The sequence below is a fragment of the Palaemon carinicauda genome, chromosome 19 (genome assembly GCF_036898095.1).
Source record: "Palaemon carinicauda isolate YSFRI2023 chromosome 19, ASM3689809v2, whole genome shotgun sequence".
Lineage (NCBI taxonomy): Eukaryota > Metazoa > Arthropoda > Malacostraca > Decapoda > Palaemonidae > Palaemon > Palaemon carinicauda.
Window position 1 is genome coordinate 50,665,724 of NC_090743.1, and position 18,944 is coordinate 50,684,667.

The 18,944-nt window shown below is 46.3% G+C and overlaps 1 protein-coding gene across 3 annotated transcripts in view; it reads right to left on the reverse strand.

The window, feature by feature from the left end:
* Positions 1 to 18,944, reverse strand: part of sud1 (Prolyl 3-hydroxylase sud1) — a 189,167-nt gene that overhangs the window by 152,906 nt on the left and 17,317 nt on the right. For all 3 annotated transcript variants that reach the window (XM_068393563.1, XM_068393566.1, XM_068393565.1), the window contains exon 2: positions 4,321 to 5,980. In XM_068393563.1, coding sequence (XP_068249664.1) covers positions 4,321 to 5,680 — 1,360 coding nt within the window. In that variant the 5' untranslated portion in view covers positions 5,681 to 5,980. The remainder of the gene's footprint in view (positions 1 to 4,320; positions 5,981 to 18,944) is intronic.

Consider the following 18,944-nt stretch of genomic DNA (forward strand, 5'->3'; position numbering starts at 1 on the left):
TAGTAACCTATGAGAGATGGCACTCATGTATGACCACCTACTGTCATGGCGGCGATTGCCGCGAAATTTGAATTTCTTCCGTGCGCGCGACGAAACACGAGATTTAAGCTATATATATATATATATATAACTACCAGGGAAGTTACATATTTAAAATTAAGCAATTACAGTCCTAGCTGGATCCTCTTGCCCCCTATGAAATCAATGGGTGGTGCCCAGTGCCCAGGTCTCTTGACCTGTTACCTAGATTTTTGGGTATTTTACTGTTTTACCTTTTTGTGAAGTGAACGTTGGAGTGTGGTTGGCATTCGGACACTAGGCAGTTTGGGTGCTTCCTCTGGCCACAGTCTGCAAACTACTACAGGGTCTGCACAGGAGTGTGCCCTCAAGGCAGAAGTCCCGACCATGTTGGAGAATTGTGCTCTCCAAGAGGTCCTCAACGGGTCCCCAGGCTTTTACAGTTGACTCTTTCTTGTGAGAAAGGCGTCTGGAGGGTGTTGACCAATCACCGACCTCTTGGCTCTGAACAGGTTTGTCAAAAAAAAACCCATTCTGAATGGAGAAGGCCGATACCGTCAGGCAAGCGATGAGACCACAGGACTTCATGTGCACTATAGATCTGAAGAACGCATACTTCCAGATTCCAGTCCATCCGTATTCCATGAAGTATAGTAAGACCTCACAACATAAAATTAATTTGTTCTGGAGTGGCTTTCGTAACATAATTTTTTTCGTGTTGCGAGTAACATTTTACACGTAGGCTAAATCACCTAATTCATTCCAAAACCTACAAAACACCACATAAAATCTTATAATAAAATAAAACTACAGTATAACCACAATGAAATACTGTACAGCCAAATACATTTGAATCATTCAATATACCTAAACTAACTGTTAATACCTGTAAATTAAGTAATTATTAAAACAATGTAATAAATAGAAAATAATACAATACATACAGTACAATAGTGTACATATATAAAATATACAGTACTATATGTACTGTACTGCTATAGTTACCCCTACTATAGACTACAGCAACATTTTCTTCAACTTTTTTTAATGGGTGACTATTCTATTCTTGGCCTGGCTGGCAAATCTCTTAACATAAAACATTTTTCGCAAAGTGAGTCATAAAAATATTTCACATTTCGTTTCGCAGTGTGGAAATTTCGTAAGCAGATTCTTTCGTGATGAGAGGTATGACTGTATCTAAGATTCATGCTCAACCAGAAGCATTACCAGTTCAGGGTACTGTTTCGGTCTTTACACAACACCCCAGGTCTTTACGAGTGTTTGCCCTAATGTCATCTTGGGCTCACAGCGTCGGCATCCATCCAAAAGTACTTGGACGACTGGCTGATTCTGGCAGAATCGGAGACGACCTTCTCCGCCACAAAGACAAGCTTTTAAGGTTTTGCCAGGATCTGGGGATCGTGGTAAACCTTGAGAAGTCTCGTCTGCTTCCCTCTCAAGAACAGGTATACCTAGACATGCACATAGACACCATAAGGCAAAAAGCTTTCCCATCAGACAAAAGAATTCAGAGGCTGAGGAAGATAGCACAGGTCTTCCTCAGACAGGAAGAGCTACCAGTGCCGAGTTGGCTTCGCCTTCTCGGTTACCTATCTCCTCCTCTGACCCGACTGGTCCCCAACAGTTGCCTCAGGATGAGATCTCTACAGTGGCGTCTGAAATCCCAGTGCAATCAGTCCACCGATTCCAGGGATCATCTAGTATGCTAAAGGCTAGAGGAACGGTCGGATCTCAGATGGTGGCTGGTAGATCCGAACCTCTGTAAAAACGGCCGATCTTCTTGTGTCTCCTCTGGAATTGATGCTCTTTTTGGATGCATCAAAAGAAGGGTGGGGAGCCCACGTGCTGCACCATTACATCTCAAGCCAATGGTCTGAATCAGAAAGGTACCAGCACATAAATCTCTTAGAGATGAGGGCAGCCTTTCTGCCCCCTCAAACAGTTCCACCAAGTCCTGGCGGGGTACTCCGTGATGTTGATGAGCGACAATACCACTGTAGTAGCTTATCTGAACAAACAGGCAGTACCTTTTCGCAGCAGCTGTGCCATCTTGCAGTAGAGATACTCAGATGGGCAGAAGACAACTCGGTAACTCTATCAGCTCGCTTCATTCTGGGAAAGAGGAATATGCTAGCAGACAAGCTGAGCAAAGCAACTCAGATAGTTGACACCGAGTGGCACAGACCTTATGTAACTCCTCATGGAGATCCGAGGGAGCTCCCTCCATGGCACGATCAACTCAAACAACCACATGCCAACATCTTCCACAAGACCGTAGCTTTGCTTTGGCTTCACGCCTGGAGACTGTCCAGCACCTCCTCACACAGAGAAGCTTTTTGCAACCAGTTGCAAAAAGAATGGCTGAACACCTCAGGAAATCCTCAGAGGCAGTCTACCAGGCAAAGGGGTCAGTTTTCTGTGGTCGGTGTCATGTTCCAACAATAGCGGAGTTCCTTGTATACCTTCGGAAAGAAATGATTCTCTCAGTCTCGGCAGTCAAAGGCTGCTACTTACCCTCGAGTCTCGCCTTTAGACTGAAAGAGTCGATATTTCTTCCTTGTTGGAACTTTCTTTGCTCATGTGTAGTTACAAGCTTACTTGTCGCCAGTCAGAGCTTAGACCTTCTCCTTGGAACTTGGTTCCGGTCCTTCGGTCTCTGATGGGGTCCCCATACGAACTATTATGCCAGGCTTCCGATTGCCACCTCCCGTGGAAGACAGTGTTCCTGCTCAGGTTGGCTTCGGCCAAGAGAGTCACTGAACTACATGGTCTATCTCCTGATGTCTCCCACTCTAGAAGATGGGGAAAAGCAATCCTCAGCTACGTCCCTGAGTTTGTTGCCGACTCAAAACCTGGCTGTGCTGGACTCCAGGTTCGGCCCATTCCGGATAAAGTCTTCGTTCTGTAACCAAAGATCCAGTCCAACTGTTAATATGTCCAGTAAGGAGTCTGAGGTGTTAATTAAAAAGAACAGCAGCAGCTCGGCCCCATGTGAGAGTGCTTTTTGTTAGCACGGGGAAGGTCAAGAGGAGGGTAGCGAGAAATACAATTTCTTCGTGGATTAGTTAAGTGATTGAGAATACTCTCAATCCGGACCCTCCTCCGCCCAATCGACCAAGAGCTCATGACGTCGGGCATTGCAACGTCCCTGGCGTTCAAGAGGAACTTCTCTGCAGGTACTGCAAGCGGGTGCATGAAAGCATCAGACAACTTTCACCACCCACTACCTGCAAAACATAAATCACAGGAGCGTGGAAATCTTTTCCATTGGTCCTGTGGTGGCCACAAAACAAGTGGTCTAAATGCCTCAAGCACCTTGATGGACAGGTAGCAGAGGGTTGAGGGCTGAGGTTACCCGGGTTTTTCTGGGATGAATGAGAAAGAAAGTCTGGCTCCTTTCTTCCTTTCACCTTCTCCCCCCCTGGAGAAACAGCACTGCAAGACCACAGCATAGCTGACCTCACCTCTCAACAGGTAAGACTCATTTCCCTTATGCATCCTGCGTATTTTACATAATACTTTGTTACATCCCAAATACCTCTTGAGGGAGGGTATTGGGTAAGTCTTAGATATCTAGGCTTGTAAAAGAGTTCCTATGTAAAGACAAGCCACTAGTCTCTCTCACACAAGCTTCTGCAGGACGCTATCAGTGCATCACTTGGTAACAACATTTGTTTTAGCAAGGGTAAGGTTCCTACTAATTCGATCATAGATCAAATAAAAGAGAACCCCGGGTCATAGCCAAGGCCAGTTGGTAGGACTTCCTCCCTCCTAAGAGTAAGTCACTCCTATAAATAGCGAAGGGTTTGTATTTGCGCCGGAACAAATAAAAAATTTGGAGATAATTTGTATTTTTCCTAACATACAAACCTGGAGCTATTTATAAAAATTGGGCCGCCACCCTGTCCCCCTATTAGTCATACCAGAAAGCAGTGGTTACTCAGCCGACTGGTGTGAGTGAGAGGGGTAGCCGGTCTACCCAACCCCCCACCCGCTAACTAGTGGATGGGGGTAGTTATCCCTCACTAAAATGATAGATGGTGCAGTACAGAACTTTCTTTTAAAATATGTTTAATTATAATACTTTAATAATGAATTAAACTCAGTACAAGAACAAATAAAGTAAGGAACATATAATCTTCAATGGCATCAACTATTTCTTCAAGGAACAAACTAAAAGGAAAAGTCTTAGACTGTCTCTCCTCAATTGGACATTAAATATTTTCATAAACAATTTAACATCAACATTAAAAGAGAAAGCATACAGTAATTTAAACTCACCTTTTTGAAGTGGTGAGCTTTTGCTCCAGCACTTGATGATTTCCTCTTTACCTGGCCCATCATCATAAACTTCATTAAGTTTTGCACTGATAGATATTGCAACTTTATTACTTGAATCTTTACTTGGTTCACCAGAGTTTGCATTCTTATTCTTTTGTGACTTAGCAGTACTAGAAACTTCCTTCTTGCTTTTCTCTCCCACAATTAACTTCTCCGAAACTCCCAGAGACCCATTTGTACTCTTCCCCTTATCAGATGATGGCTCAGCTATGTCTGTCACATTACAATTCTCACCAGCAACTTTCCCTTTCTTTTTCTTGTTTTTCTTTTTCTTCTTTCCTTGCCCTTCACCATTAGTGGCTGGTAAACTTAATTCTTTTGTCTCTTCTTTACCCTTAATAGCTTCATTGATAATGGTATGCTGGTTCCTTTTCTTCTTTGAAGTGGCAACATCTGCATCTAATTTCTCAATTTCTACTTCACCCCTTGAATTTTCACTGTCCACCTTTAATTTCTTCAAAATAGGTTCGCCAATGACTTGACAATTACTCCCGTCTTTAACCTCATCTGCTTCACTGATACTAGCAAGCTTTTTCTTTTTACCTTTCTTCTTTTTCTTCTTGGTAATGACAGCATCTGCACCTGATTTCTTAAAATCTACTTCACCACTTGCGATTTCACTTTCCACCTTTAATTTCTTCAAAACAGGTTCACCATTAACTTGGCTATCACTCTCTTCTTTAACATCATCTGCTTCATTAATAATAGCAGGCTGCTTCTTCTTACCTCTTTTCCTTTTCTTCTTGGTAATGACAGCTTCTGCATCTGATTTCTTAAAATCTACTTCACCACTTGCGATTTCACTTTCCACCTTTAATTTCTTCAAAACAGGTTCATCATTAACTTGGCTTTCACTCTCTTCTTTAACCTCATTTGCTTCATTGATACTAGCATGCTTCTTCTTTTTACCTTTCTTTCTTTTCTTGGTAATGACAGCATCTGCATCTGACTTCTTAAAATCTACTTCACCACTTGCATTTTCACTTTCCACCTTTAATTTCTTCAGAGCAGGTTTATCGTTAACTTGGCTATCACTCTCTTCTTTAACCACATTTGCTTCAATGATACTAGCAGGCTTCTTCTTCTTTTTCTTTGCACTGACAGTTTCTGCACTTAATTGGTGCTCTTGGCTAGTTCCTACCTTGTCAATTTCTATTTCACCACCTGACTTCATCCTTCCCCCTTTTTCAGTGGATAAAGTCTCAGCAATGCCTTCTTTATTGTCAGGTTTAATCTTAGTTTTATTTGACATTACATCCTCATTATTGTCTTCTTTAATTTTTCTTTTCTTTTTCCCCATCACTTCAACTTTAATTGAGCTGCCTTCAGATAAGGGCTTGATTGAGACTCTCAAACTTGATTAATTTGGCTGCTCAAGACCATCAATTGCACAGGATTTTTCTGTACTATTCTCTCCTTCTGTTTAGTAAAATTTTTCTCCTCCTTATATTTATTTTTGCTCAAAGATCCAGTACTTCCTTCAGATTTGGAATTCTCAATGTCAATGGGTTCATTTTCATCCAGACGGCCCCTCTTTCAAAAGTTAGATTTCAGGGTAATTCAACAGCTTATTTTTTTATCAGTCAACAATATTCTTCACCTGTAAGAGAAAGAAGGAAAAGATAAAAAATTTCCAAAAATATTTGATAATGTTTGTTTTACTTTTTAATGCAATAAAACAAAACTTTAAAAGGTACAGTAAATTGCAAAAGAATAAAGTCATAACTATAATGTGAATTTGGTAATGATTTTCTGTGTACATGTTCCTTGTCATTAACCCCTTTAAATGTTAATGCTATAAGCAGCTTAATTGAATACTGTACTAAAGACACAATACTGTACTTAATTAAAATTACAAATATTTTCTTAAAAACCCATAGCACAAGCTATAGCCTCTTCCATATTACAAACTATGCAAGCAAGACTATTATATTAACAAAGTAGTGTACAGTGGTTCATCAGAAACATAGACTGGATACAAAAGATGAAAATACAATTCCTTGTTCCTTCTAGTTTATTCATTTTCATTATAACTACAGTTACAATTGGGAAACAGACCCATCTGGTTAAGATTCATCACCAAAAACTTTTGAATAACCCACTGCACACAAGCCTTAGTCTAACAAAAAAGGAGGCATTGCTGTGGGAAATCATGATAACTTTGTTTATGTAGATAAGGGAGGGGGGAAATAAAGTGGAGAATTGGATGTAACGTAAACAAACCTAACTTTATCTAGAGTACAACAGCCTACCCGACTAGCAAATGACCAAATCTAACCTAAGAGGCTATAAAGTATAGAACAAAACATAGGAATGTATACTGTACTAACCTATCCTTAAATAACACTTATGTCAGTAAATACAAACCCTTTTGTTCTTTACAGTGAATATACTTTTGGTAAAGGTAGAAACTAGCCAGAAGACTTTTAGTGAGGTATAACTACCCACCGCTAGTTAGCAGAGGGGGGTAGTACCGGCTACCCCGCTCACACACACCCGAGTTCTATAGTCACTTTTGCTTTGGAGGTGTGAGGATTTTCTGTTCTCTCTCCCCTGTTAACCAACTGGCTTTATGACTTTTCTCGTTCTTGAGTTCTTGGGTTTTGGAGTTCCCGGCCTGGAAGGTCACCAATGTGGGACCTTGTTTCGGCTTCTGAGATGGTTCCCCATTCCCTTCGTCCTGCATGTAGTGTCTCTCTCTGCTTGTAAAACTTTCCTGGTATCAAGTGTCAAAGTGACCATCCTCCTAGTGGGTGAGATTGGTAGGTAGCGAGGGAAGTCTAAGGTATTCTTCTCCTTTAGGGTCTTCCTCAAAGGCAAAGAAACCAGGACTTCCTTCGCCATCGGCGATCCCTACTCTCTGACTCTGCTCGCTCGTTCTCCTCCCAAGGATGGTCGAGTAAGAGTGATGGCTGCTCTAGATGTAATGCATTGATAAAGCTTGTGACCCCACGCAACTCATTAGTGCAGACATCGTTGCTTTCCTTATGGAAGCACATTTGACCACCACTGGGGGGGGGGGGCGGGGGCAGAGTCCCTCCCGTTGCAGCTAACGGCAACTCCTGGGCCCTTCGAGTCTCAGTATTAAGGAATGGTTCTTCAAGAGTTTACAGTTAAGGATTAAACTCGGTTATCCTTTCCAAGAATCTGGAAGTAAAGCTCATCCAGTTTTCTCATGCCCTTAGCATCTGCCCTTATTCCTCCTAATGCTGGAGTACGATGTCAAGTGGTGCTCCTCACAGTTACCGGTTAGGGTTTCTCTCTCATTCCTCCTAATCCTGGGGGATGAGGGTGCCAGAAATTGCTTGAACAGAAGCAGTTTCAACTGGTGCTCCTTGGAGTTACCAGTCAGAGTTTACTAAATCCTTCCTCCTAGTGCTGGAGTATGAGGATGAGTCAGATAATGCTTAAACGCAGGCAGTTTCAACCAATGCTCCTCAATTACCAGTCAGGATTTTCTCCCTCGTTCCTCCTAATGCTGGAGTATTACAAATCTATAGATCATTTATACTTTTCCTATTAATACAAACTTTTAGCTATTTATCAAGGGTTATTACTTTCGCCGAAGCCGAAAGGACGAGCCATTAAAATTTTAGGAAGGGTTAACTACCCATTCCGCTAATTAGCAGGGGTAGGGGTGTAGCTTGCTACCACTCCTGGTCACACACCTGTGATTTAGCTCACTTTGCTTGGAGGTAGGACTTCAAGTGGGATAGGGCTGGCAGGTAAGTTTGTATAAATAGCTAAGGTTTATATCGTTAGGAAAAATACAAATTATCTACGAATTTGTCAATTGCTCATAACTGGAATACAAACCTACGCTATTTATTAGGGGTGACTCACTCATTAGGAGGGTGGACTTCCATGGCAATCTAGAACTTGGCTTTACCCAGGGGCTCCTTATTTTGAATAGGTTTGCACCAAAAATAAGGAATTCCTGCACCTCACTAAACACCAAGGTCCGCAGCCTACGCAGGCTGTGTGTTGAGATGTTTAGAAGTGTGACTGTCCAGGTAAAAGTTATTCCAAGTCTTTGTAGGAAAGACTATTGTAACCAGGACTTCCCAATACCACCTCACTAGGGTATGGGGATACAACACTATTAGCTTAATACTAGGTACACAAGGAAGCATGGTTTACCTGCTGTGGTTTGAGGTCAGCTTGTGCAGAGAACCCAGGATGCTGCTTTCCCCATGAGAGGGAGGATAAAGAAAAGAATAAGAGCCAGTCAAACCTTCTTATTCATGCAGACTAAAACCAAATAACAGTGCCCTCAACCTTCTGCTACTTGTCCAATACAGAGCTTGAGGTATTATACCAGCTGTTGTGCAGCAACCACAGGGCTGATAGAGAACGAATCAAGCCTCCAGTGAGTCACGTCTTGTAGGTAGTGAGCTATGAACCTATTTTGACGTGTCCACACCCCAGCCTGTAGAAACTGCGTCACAGAGAAGTTTCTCTTGAATGGCAGAGACGTAACTACGCCCCTGACATTGTGAGCTCTGGGGCGACATGAAGGAGGAGGGTCCAGAATCAGGTCATGGTCTATGACCACCTTGCAAATCCAGGCTGTTCTCTTGAGGTATACAGTCTCAAACTCCTCACTGGAAAGAGTAAGAGATGACCAGGGTCATCAGTTACAGCGCGGAGACTAGAAATCGGAAGGAGTCGAAACGGGGATCCGCCATTCCCGGATTCTGAATCTTGGCTACAAACTCAGGGACAAAGCCAAACATTCTCTCTCCCCATCCCCCATCTTATAAGACCATGAACTTCACCGACTCGCTTGGCCACAGCTAAAGCTAGAAGGAACACCGTCTTCCAAGTGAGGTGGGGGCCTCCGTGGGGGAGGTCTCACTTGAGACTGAGAACAGTTAAGTTTGTAACTCCGTATGAGTAAGGAAAGTTCTAGCGATGAGGAAATGTCCATACCATTGAGTCTAATGGTGAGGCTTAAGGCTGAGCGATAGTCTTTAACCGCCGAGACTGAAAGGCGCATTTCCTCATGCAAATACACGCGGAACTCTGCTATTACAGGGAATAGTGGCAGAGAGGAGAAATACCCCTTCCACGACACCAAACACAAAAGACTTTCCACTTTACCTGGTAGACTGCTGCAGATGATTTCCGCAGGTATCCACACATCCTGCTCGCAACTAGTTGCAAAAATCCTCTCTGAGTGAGGAGATGCTGGATATTCTCCAGACATGAAGTTGTAGCGAAACTACGGCTTTGCGGAAAATGTTGGCATGTGGTTGTTTGAGTAGATTGTGCCATGGAGGGAATTCTCTTGGAGACTCCGTCAGGAGTTGCAGAAGGTCCGGAAACCATTCTGCATGATGCCATAGCAGAACTATGAGTCACTGAGAGGTTGACCGATGTTCTGGACTTGTTGAGTACCCTTCTCATCAGACAAAACGGAAGAAAGGCGTAAACGTCGATGTTGTCCCACCGTTATTGAAATGCATCTTGCCAGAGAGCCTTGGGGTCTGGGACTGGGGAGCAGTACAACGGGAGCCTGAAGTTCAGGGTCGTTGCAAAAAGATCCACAGTCGGAGAACCCCACAAAGTCAGGACTTAGTTGGCTACTAGATGATCCAAAGACCACTCGGTACTCACTATCTAAGAAGCTCTGCTCCGATTGTTGGCGAGAACACTCCTTTTGCCTGGAATGAAGCGTGCCGATAGTGATATCGAGTGAATCTCAGCCCATCTAAGTATCTCTACGGCTAGATGGGATAGGGGCTGCAAAAAGGTACCTCCTTGTTTGTTGATGCAAGCCACTACTGTGGTGTTGTCACTCATCACCACTACTAAGTGGCACGCCAGGAACTGGTGGAACTGTTGAAGGGCCAGAAAGATGGCCTTCATCTCTAAGAGATTTATGTGGAGGTATTCTTCTGACTTTGACTAGTGGCCTGAGGTTGTGTGGTGCAGAACGTGGGCACCCCACCCCTTTTTTTTTGGAAGCATCTGAGAATAGCATCAAATCTGGTGGAAGGACAAGAAGATCCACTCCCTTTCGTCGATTCTCGTCTGAGACCCACAATTCGAGGTCCGTCTATTCCCTTGATCTCATGGGGATCAGGATATCCGGGGAGTCGAAAGCCTGATTCCACCGGGACTTGAGTCGCTATTAGAAAGATCGAATTCTGAGGCGACCTTTGGGAACTCTACGGGCAAGAGATGAAAGGTGCCCGAGAAAATGTAGCCACGTCTGGGCTGGAAGTTATTCTTGTCTGAGAGTCTGAGAAAGGGTCTTACAACCTTTCTCAGCCTCATTATCCTGTCATCTGATGGGAAGACTTTGTAGAGATTGGTGTCTAATATCATGACTAGGTATACCAGTCTCTGCGTAGGAAGCAGGGAGGATTTCTCAAGGTTTACCATGATCCCCAGATCTTGGCAAAACCTCAGAAGTTTGACTCAGTGTTGAAGAAGGGTTGACACAGAGTCCGCTAGGATTAGCCAGTCGTCCAGATAACGGAGGATACGAATGCCAATCCTGTGTGCCCAAGATGACACTAGGGCGAACACTCTGGTGAAGACTTGAGGTGCTATGGAAAGACCGAGGCTCAGCCCCTTGAACTGGTATTCCTTGTTGTCTAGGCTTAATCTTAAGTACTTCCTTGAAGACCGATAGATTGGGATCTGGAAGTGTGTGTCCTTTAGGTCCTGTGTGCACATGAAGTCCCATGATCTTACCGTTTGTCTGACTGTGTCTGCCGACTCCAAAGCCGAGAGACCGATGACGGGTCTCCAGCCTCCAGATGTCTTTTTCACAATAAAGTGTCGACTGAAGAAGCCGAGGACCTCCTGGAGAGCGCCCTTCTTCAACAGGGCCTGACTTCTGCCTGGAGGGCTAGCTCCTTTGCTGATCCCATGGCAAAGGAGTCTATTGAAACTGGATTCCTCATCAGGGGAGGGAGAGATGCGAACAGGACGCGATACCCTGAACGAATCACGGAGATTGTCCAGGATTCGGCCTCGAGTTGCTTCCACCTGTCCCAGCAACTTTGTAGAAACCCCCCACTAATAGACAAGTGGGGGGAATGCCTTTCCTAGCGTTTGCGGCCTCAAGGGATATTTTGCTCCCTCAGTTAGCCACCCGAGTCTTGACCCTGGTAACCTTGCATCTCGTGTCTGGAAGTTTTCTAAGGTACTGTTAATCAGTACAAGGTAACCACCCAAGATTGCGGATTACGACACATTCCATTAGCTGGAGTATGATCAACTATAGTCCATTTCTTTTATCGAGGCAGATTTGCACCGACTCGCAGCGGTGCCCTTTTAGCTCGGAAAAGTTTCCTGATCGCTGACTGGTTAGAATTATCTCGTCCAACCAATCAACAATCAGGAAACTTTTCCAAGCTAAAAGGGCACCACTGCGAGTCGGTGCAAATCTGCATCGCTAAAAAAAATTGACTATAGTGGGAGGTCTGCGACGCTTGAAGAGTCAAGCTGCCCCTCTCAAGGACAAACACCTTTCTCGTTTGCGATTTACATCTTCCAGAGTAGTCGCTTCTGCTCGGTGCAAGGAAAAGAGTGCCGGATTCCTCCAGACCGTTTTCCAGATCATCGGAGCAAGACAATGAGGTGGTACAAGACAGTGCTGGGTCTCGATCCCTTGTCATCATTGCCCTCAGGACACAACAATCCTCTTTCAGCTTTGTCAAGCCGGAACCTTAGGGTTCTGCGCTGAGGGCCCACACGAGAACATTCAGGTTCTTCGTTGTGGGTTCCTTTCCCCACAATTAAAGAACCTAGCTTTCTAGGCATGCTCATGCACATGGTATTGCAAGTATCTGAAGCCACTACAAATGTTGGACCAGCCCAGACTACCCGTCAAACTCCTACTGGAGCATTAGCGAGTGCATGTGCTTCGTCTCATGTTGCCCCAACCCATGAACGAGTAGACCAAAGTCCAGCGATAAAGTCTTATGCAATATTGCATACCCATCCACCTGTTGAGTTGCGGGAGCGAGCTTGTCTCGCTAACGAGAGTTTACGTGATCCATGTTTGGTCGCACATCCCTACTCGTGGCCAAGTAAACCTTCTTGGCCGAGTAAACCCAGGTCCAGCAAGAAAGGCTCACGCAATGTTGTGTACCCATTCACCTGTTGAGGTGTGAAGGCAAGCTCCTCTCACTGACAAAGATATATGTGAACCAGAGAGTTAGCATGGACAGCAAGATGCAAACGCTACCTCGGTAGTGCATGCCTCCTCTGCTTCAGCAGCTAATGATAACTTTGCGACACCAACGCATGAGTGCGGTGCTTCGCCAGCTTATGATTGCTTTGCGTCAGCAATGAGTGAGCGTGGTGCTTCAGCAGTGCAGGGTCATGAGCAAGGTAATGACACCTTGCGACCATCTGTTCACACGGAAGGGGGAGCGCACTCGCTCAAAATAGAACGACCTACCACAGTAGCTCGTCCCTCAGTTAACATGGAGGTAAAAAAGAGAGAATCACACGGAATACAATCTCTGCAGGTATCGACAAGGTGACAGATCGCGCCTTGAATCCAAACTCTTCCCCGCAAGGATGTAGACTCGAGCTCATAACGCTAGAGGCAGAAGCACGTCCCTAGCACCTAAAAGAACTACTCTGTAAGACAGGTACAGTACTTCAAGCGGGTATGTGGAAGCGTCAGACAACCTTCACCGATCTGCAGAGAGGTCCAGAGATGCGGCTGCAACGGTCAACTCACGACGAGGATGATCCTCTGCGGGGGATGGCGAGGACAAGGAGCCGAAGAGGCGCCTCCCAACTCCCTTGTGGGGAGAAGGAAGACCTCTACGGCGAAGAGGAGGGCGAGCCTTGCGACGGATACGTCCTCTGGGAGCAGGAACACCATCATCGGTCCTCCGAAGAGGAGTCTCTGTCAGTGAACTCCCCCAAGGGGGAGAATCACCTGCAGGAGAGACCGTTGGACTCAGATCCTCCCACGAAGGATGTTAGGAGGGGGGAACTGAGCCTTCAGCAACATCAGCACCCAAGGCAGGGGTTTGACCCGACCCGTCGGAAGCCTCTGCCACAACAACGTCGACGATAGACAGAGGGTCGACCTCCTCTATCACCGGCGACTGTTTGACAGCTGCGACCAACTGGATCAAGTCAAACAGGGTTTCCTTGGAGAGCGAACCCTTAAGCACCAAGGAAGCCCAAAGCTGCAATAAATCATCATTAAAAACAGAAACAGAAACAGATAAATACTCCCCCGGAGGAGGAGGAAGAGCTGCCTTGCTATGGGAGGCAACTCCCTCTCCCGAACCCCGAGGTCGGTCAACAAAAAAACGGCCTACGCTACCACTCAACGGCCTCTCACGAGAGACCGATCGAGCGGGAGCTTCAGAGGAGGTTCGGGCAACGGAAGAAGAGTCCTTGGAATTTTCCTTCAAGGAAACCCTTGAAGGAGAAAGATCCCGCTTAGACTTCTTCTTCCGTCGCCGGGAAAACCTCTCCCACTGGGAGATAGACCACTCCCTGCACTCACTGCAAACTTTATCCTTATCACACCGTTGACCTCTGCAGAACGGACACAAGGTGTGAGGGTCCGTCTCGACCGCCGACATATAAGTCCCACAAGGGCGGTCGGGTAAAATGTTATTTTTATTACTAAAATAAATTTTTGAATATACTTACCCGATGATCATGTAGCTGTCAACTCCGTTGCCCGACAGAAATCTACGGTCGGGATACGCCAGCGATCGCTTATACAGGTGGGGGTGTACTCACCAGCGCCATCTGTGGTCAGGTACTCCAGTACTTCTTGTCAACAAGACCTCAATTTTCTCCTCGGTCCACTGGTTCTCTATGGGGAGGAAGGGCGGGTCATTTAAATCATGATCATCGGGTAAGTATATTCAAAAATTTATTTTAGTAATAAAAATAACATTTTTCAATATTAATCTTACCCGATGATCATGTAGCTGATTCACACCCAGGGTGGTGGGTGGAGACCAGTATACATGTTAACAAAGAAGCTAAGTATCCCGTATTTCATTTTTATTAGTTATTCAAAATAACAATAAAAAAATAAATAAGTACCTGGTAAGGAAGTCGACTTGAACCATTACTCTGCCTTTAATAAGTACGTCTTCCTTACTGAGCGTAGCGGTCCTCTTAGGATGCTGAACGACTCTTAGGTGGCTAAAGTATAAAGGGCTACAACCCATACTAAAGGACCTCATCATAACCTCTAACCTAGGCGCTTCTCAAGAAAGAATTGACCACCCGCCAAATCAACCAGGATGCGGAAGGCTTCTTAGCCGACCGTACAACCCAAAAACAACAATAAAAGCAATCAAGAGAAAGGTTAAAAAAGGTTATGGGATTATGGGAATGTAGTGGCTGAGCCCTCACCTACTACTGCACTCGCTGCTACGAATGGTCCCAGGGTGTAGCAGTTCTCGTAAAGAGACTGGACATCTTTGAGATAGAATGATGCGAACACTGACTTGCTTCTCCAATAGGTTGCATCCATAACACTCTGCAGAGAACGGTTCTGTTTGAAGGCCACTGAAGTAGCCACAGCTCTCACTTCATGTGTCCTTACCTTCAGTAAAGCAAGGTCTTCTTCCTTCATATGAGAATGAGCTTCTCTAATCAGAAGCCTGATGTAATAAGAAACTGCGTTCTTAGACATTGGTAGCGAAGGCTTCTTAACAGCACACCATAAGGCTTCTGATTGTCCTCGTAAAGGTTTTGACCTTTTCAGATAGTACCTAAGAGCTCTGACTGGGCAAAGTACTCTCTCCAGCTCGTTACCCACCAAGTTGGATAGGCTAGGGATCTCGAACGATTTAGGCCAAGGACGTGAAGGAAGCTCGTTTTTAGCCAAAAAACCGAGCTGCAAGGAACATGTAGCCGTTTCCGATGTGAAACCTATGTTCCTGCTGAAGGCGTGGATCTCACTTACTCTCTAGCTGTTGCTAGGCATACTAGGAAAAGTTTTTAATGTGAGGTCCTTGAAAGAGGCTGATTGGAGCGGTTCAAATCTAGATGACATCAGGAACCTTAGGACCACGTCTAGATTCCAGCCTGGAGTGGACAACCGACGTTCCTTAGAGGTCTCAAAAGACCTAAGGATGTCCTGCAGATCTTTGTTGGAGGAAAGATCCAAGCCTCTGTGGCGGAAAACCGCTGCCAACATACTTCTATAACCCTTGATCGTAGGAGCTGATAGGGATCTAACGTTCCTTAGATGTAACAGGAAGTCAGCAATCTGGGTTACAGTGGTATTGGTTGAGGAAACTGCATTGGCCTTGCACCAGTTTCTGAAGACTTCCCATTTAGATTGATAGACTCTGAGAGTGGATGTCCTCCTAGCTCTAGCAATCGCTCTGGCTGCCTCCTTCGAAAAGCCTCTAGCTCTTGAGAGTCTTTCGATAGTCTGAAGGCAGTCAGACGAAGAGCGTGGAGGCTTGGGTGTACCTTCTTTACGTGAGGTTGACGTAGAAGGTCCACTCTTAGAGGAAGAGTCCTGGGAACGTCGACCAGCCATTGCAGTACCTCTGTGAACCATTCTCTCGCGGGCCAGAGGGGAGCAACCAACGTCAGCCGTGTCCCTTTGTGAGAGGCGAATTTCTGAAGTACCCTGTTGACAATCTTGAACGGCGGGAATGCATACAGGTCGAGATGGGACCAATCCAGCAGAAAAGCATCCACGTGAACTGCTGCTGGGTCTGGAATCGGCGAACAATACAATGGGAGCCTCTTGGTCATCGAGGTAGCGAACAGATCTATGGTTGGCTGACCCCACAGGGACCAAAGTCTGCTGCAAACATTCTTGTGAAGGGTCCACTCTGTGGGGATGACCTGACCCTTCCGGCTGAGGCGATCTGCCATGACATTCATATCGCCCTGAATGAACCTCGTTACTAGCGTGAGCCTTCGATCTTTTGACCAAATGAGGAGGTCCCTTGCGATCTCGAACAACTTCCTCGAATGAGTCCCCCCCTGCTTGGAGATGTAAGCCAAGGCTGTGGTGTTGTCGGAGTTCACCTCCACCACCTTGTTTAGCTGGAGGGACTTGAAGTTCATTAAGGCCAGATGAACCGCCAACAACTCCTTGCAATTGATGTGGAGTGTTCTTTGTTCCTGATTCCATGTTCCCGAGCATTCCTGTCCGTCCAATGTCGCACCCCAGCCCGAGTCTGATGCGTCCGAGAAGAGATGGTGGTCGGGGGTCTGAACAGCTAACGAAAGACCTTCCTTGAGAAGAATGCTGTTCTTCCACCACGTTAGAGTAGACCTCATCTCTTCGGAAACAGGAATTGAGACCGTCTCTAGCGTCATGTCCTTGATCCAGTGAGCAGCCAGATGACACTGAAGGGGGCGGAGGTGGAGTTTCCCTAACTCGATGAACAGGGCCAGCGATGAAAGTGTCCCTGTTAGACTCATCCACTGCCTTACTGAGCATCGGCTCCTTCTCAGCATGCTCAGGATGCACTCTAGGGCTTGGTTGATTCTTGGGGCCGACGGAAAAGCCCGAAAAGCTCGACTCTGAATCTCCATACCCAGGTAAACAATGGTCTGGGATGGGACGAGCTGGGACTTCTCTAAATTGACCAGGAGGCCCAGTTCCTTGGTCAGATCCATAGTCCATCTGAGATTCTCCAGACAGCGACGACTTGTGGGAGCTCTTAAAAGCCAGTCGTCTAAATAGAGGGAGGCTCTGATGTCTGCCAAGTGAAGGAATTTCGCAATATTCCTCATCAGTCGCGTAAACACAAGAGGTGCCGTGTTTAGGCCAAAACACAGGGCTTGGAACTGGTACACAACCTTTCCATAGACGAATCTCAGGAAAGGTTGGGAGTCTGGATGGATGGGGACGTGAAAGTATGCGTCTTTCAGGTCTAACGAGACCATCCAGTCCTCCTGCCTGACCGCTGCTAGGACCGACTACGTCGTCTCCATAGTGAACGTCTGCTTGGTGACATAAGCATTGAGCGCACTGACGTCCAGCACCGGCCTCCAACCTCCTGTCTTCTTGGCTACCAGGAAGAGACGGTTGTAAAAGCCCGGGGATTGATGGTCCCGGACTATGACCACTGCCTCCTTGTGTAGCAAGAGCGACACCTCTTGTTGCAACGCTAGCCTCTTGTCCTTCTCCTTGTAGTTGGGAGAGAGGTTGATGGGAGATGTAGCTAGAGGGGGATTGCGGCAGAACGGAATTCTGTATCCCTCCCTCAGCCACTTCCCAGACTGAGCGTCTGCACCTCTGCTCTCCCAAGCTTGCCAGAAGGTCTTGAGTCTGGCTCCTACAGCTGTCTGGAGAGGAGGAAAGTCAAAACTTGCCTCTTGTGGACTTGGAACCCTTCTTGGGCTTGCCACGGTTACTGTCTGCACGGGAACCTCCTCTGCTGGAGGTTCTGCCACGAAAGGGTGGGATGAACCTGGAAGCAGGAGTATCAACTGCTAGAGGGCGGTAAGGTTTAGACACGGAAGGTAAGGTCTTAGCCTTACGTGCAGAAGAAGCCATGAGGTCATGCGTATCCTTCTGGAGAAGAGAGGCAGTCATCCCCTTAATTAATTCTTCCGGAAACAGACACTTGGACAGAGGAGCAAAAAGTAACTCTGACCTCTGGCAAGGGGTGATACCAGCAGACAAGAAGGAGCACAGATGTTCCCTTTTCTTGAGGACCCCTGATACATAAGAAGCCGCAAGCTCGCCAGACCCATCCCGTATTGCCTTGTCCATGCTGGACATGATCAGCATGGCTGAGTCCTTGTCAGAAGGGGCAGTCTTCCTGCTTAAGGCTCCCAGACACCAATCGAGGAAGTTGAATATCTCGAAGGCACGAAAGACTCCCCTTAACAAGTGATCAAGATCTGTAGGGGACCAGCAGATCTTCGAACGTCTCATAGCCAACCTGCGGGGAGAGTCAACCAGACTTGAGAAGTCGGCCTGGGCAGAGGCAGGAACCCCCAAGCCAGGTTCCTCTCCCGTGGCATACCAGACGCCCGACTTAGAAGCCAGCTTGGGAGGAGGAAACACAAAAGAGGTCCTTCCCAGTTGCTTCTTGGACTGCAACCAATCCCCCATAACCCTCAAAGCTCTCCTTGAAGATCTGGTAAGAACAAGCTTGGTGAAGGCAGGCGCAGTAGGCTGCATGCCCAGAGCAAACTCGGAGGGAGGAGAACGAGGGGTTGCAGACACAAAGTGTTCAGGGTACAACTCTCTGAACAAAGCAAGGACTTTGCGGAAGTCTAAGGAGGGTGGCGAAGACTTGTGTCCTTCAACATCAGAATGAGGATCATCAAGATGAGCAGCTTCATCCTCAGAAGCCTCCTCACCCGACAGTTGAGTTGTAAGAGGCAAAGGCAGAGCAGCAAGCTGAACGGGTGAATCCTGCAGAACGGGTGCATGCGTACCTGCGGATCCATCATCATGCCTCTGCTGGACAGACTGTGAGCTGGCAACAACAAAAGCAGAGGGCCGGTGTGAGGGAGGGTCTGCGGTGGTATGCAGAGCATGCTGTGAGGCATGCGGCTCATGCTGCATGGGATGCGGCTCATGCTGCATGGTATGCGGCTCATGCTGCATGGCATGCGGCTCA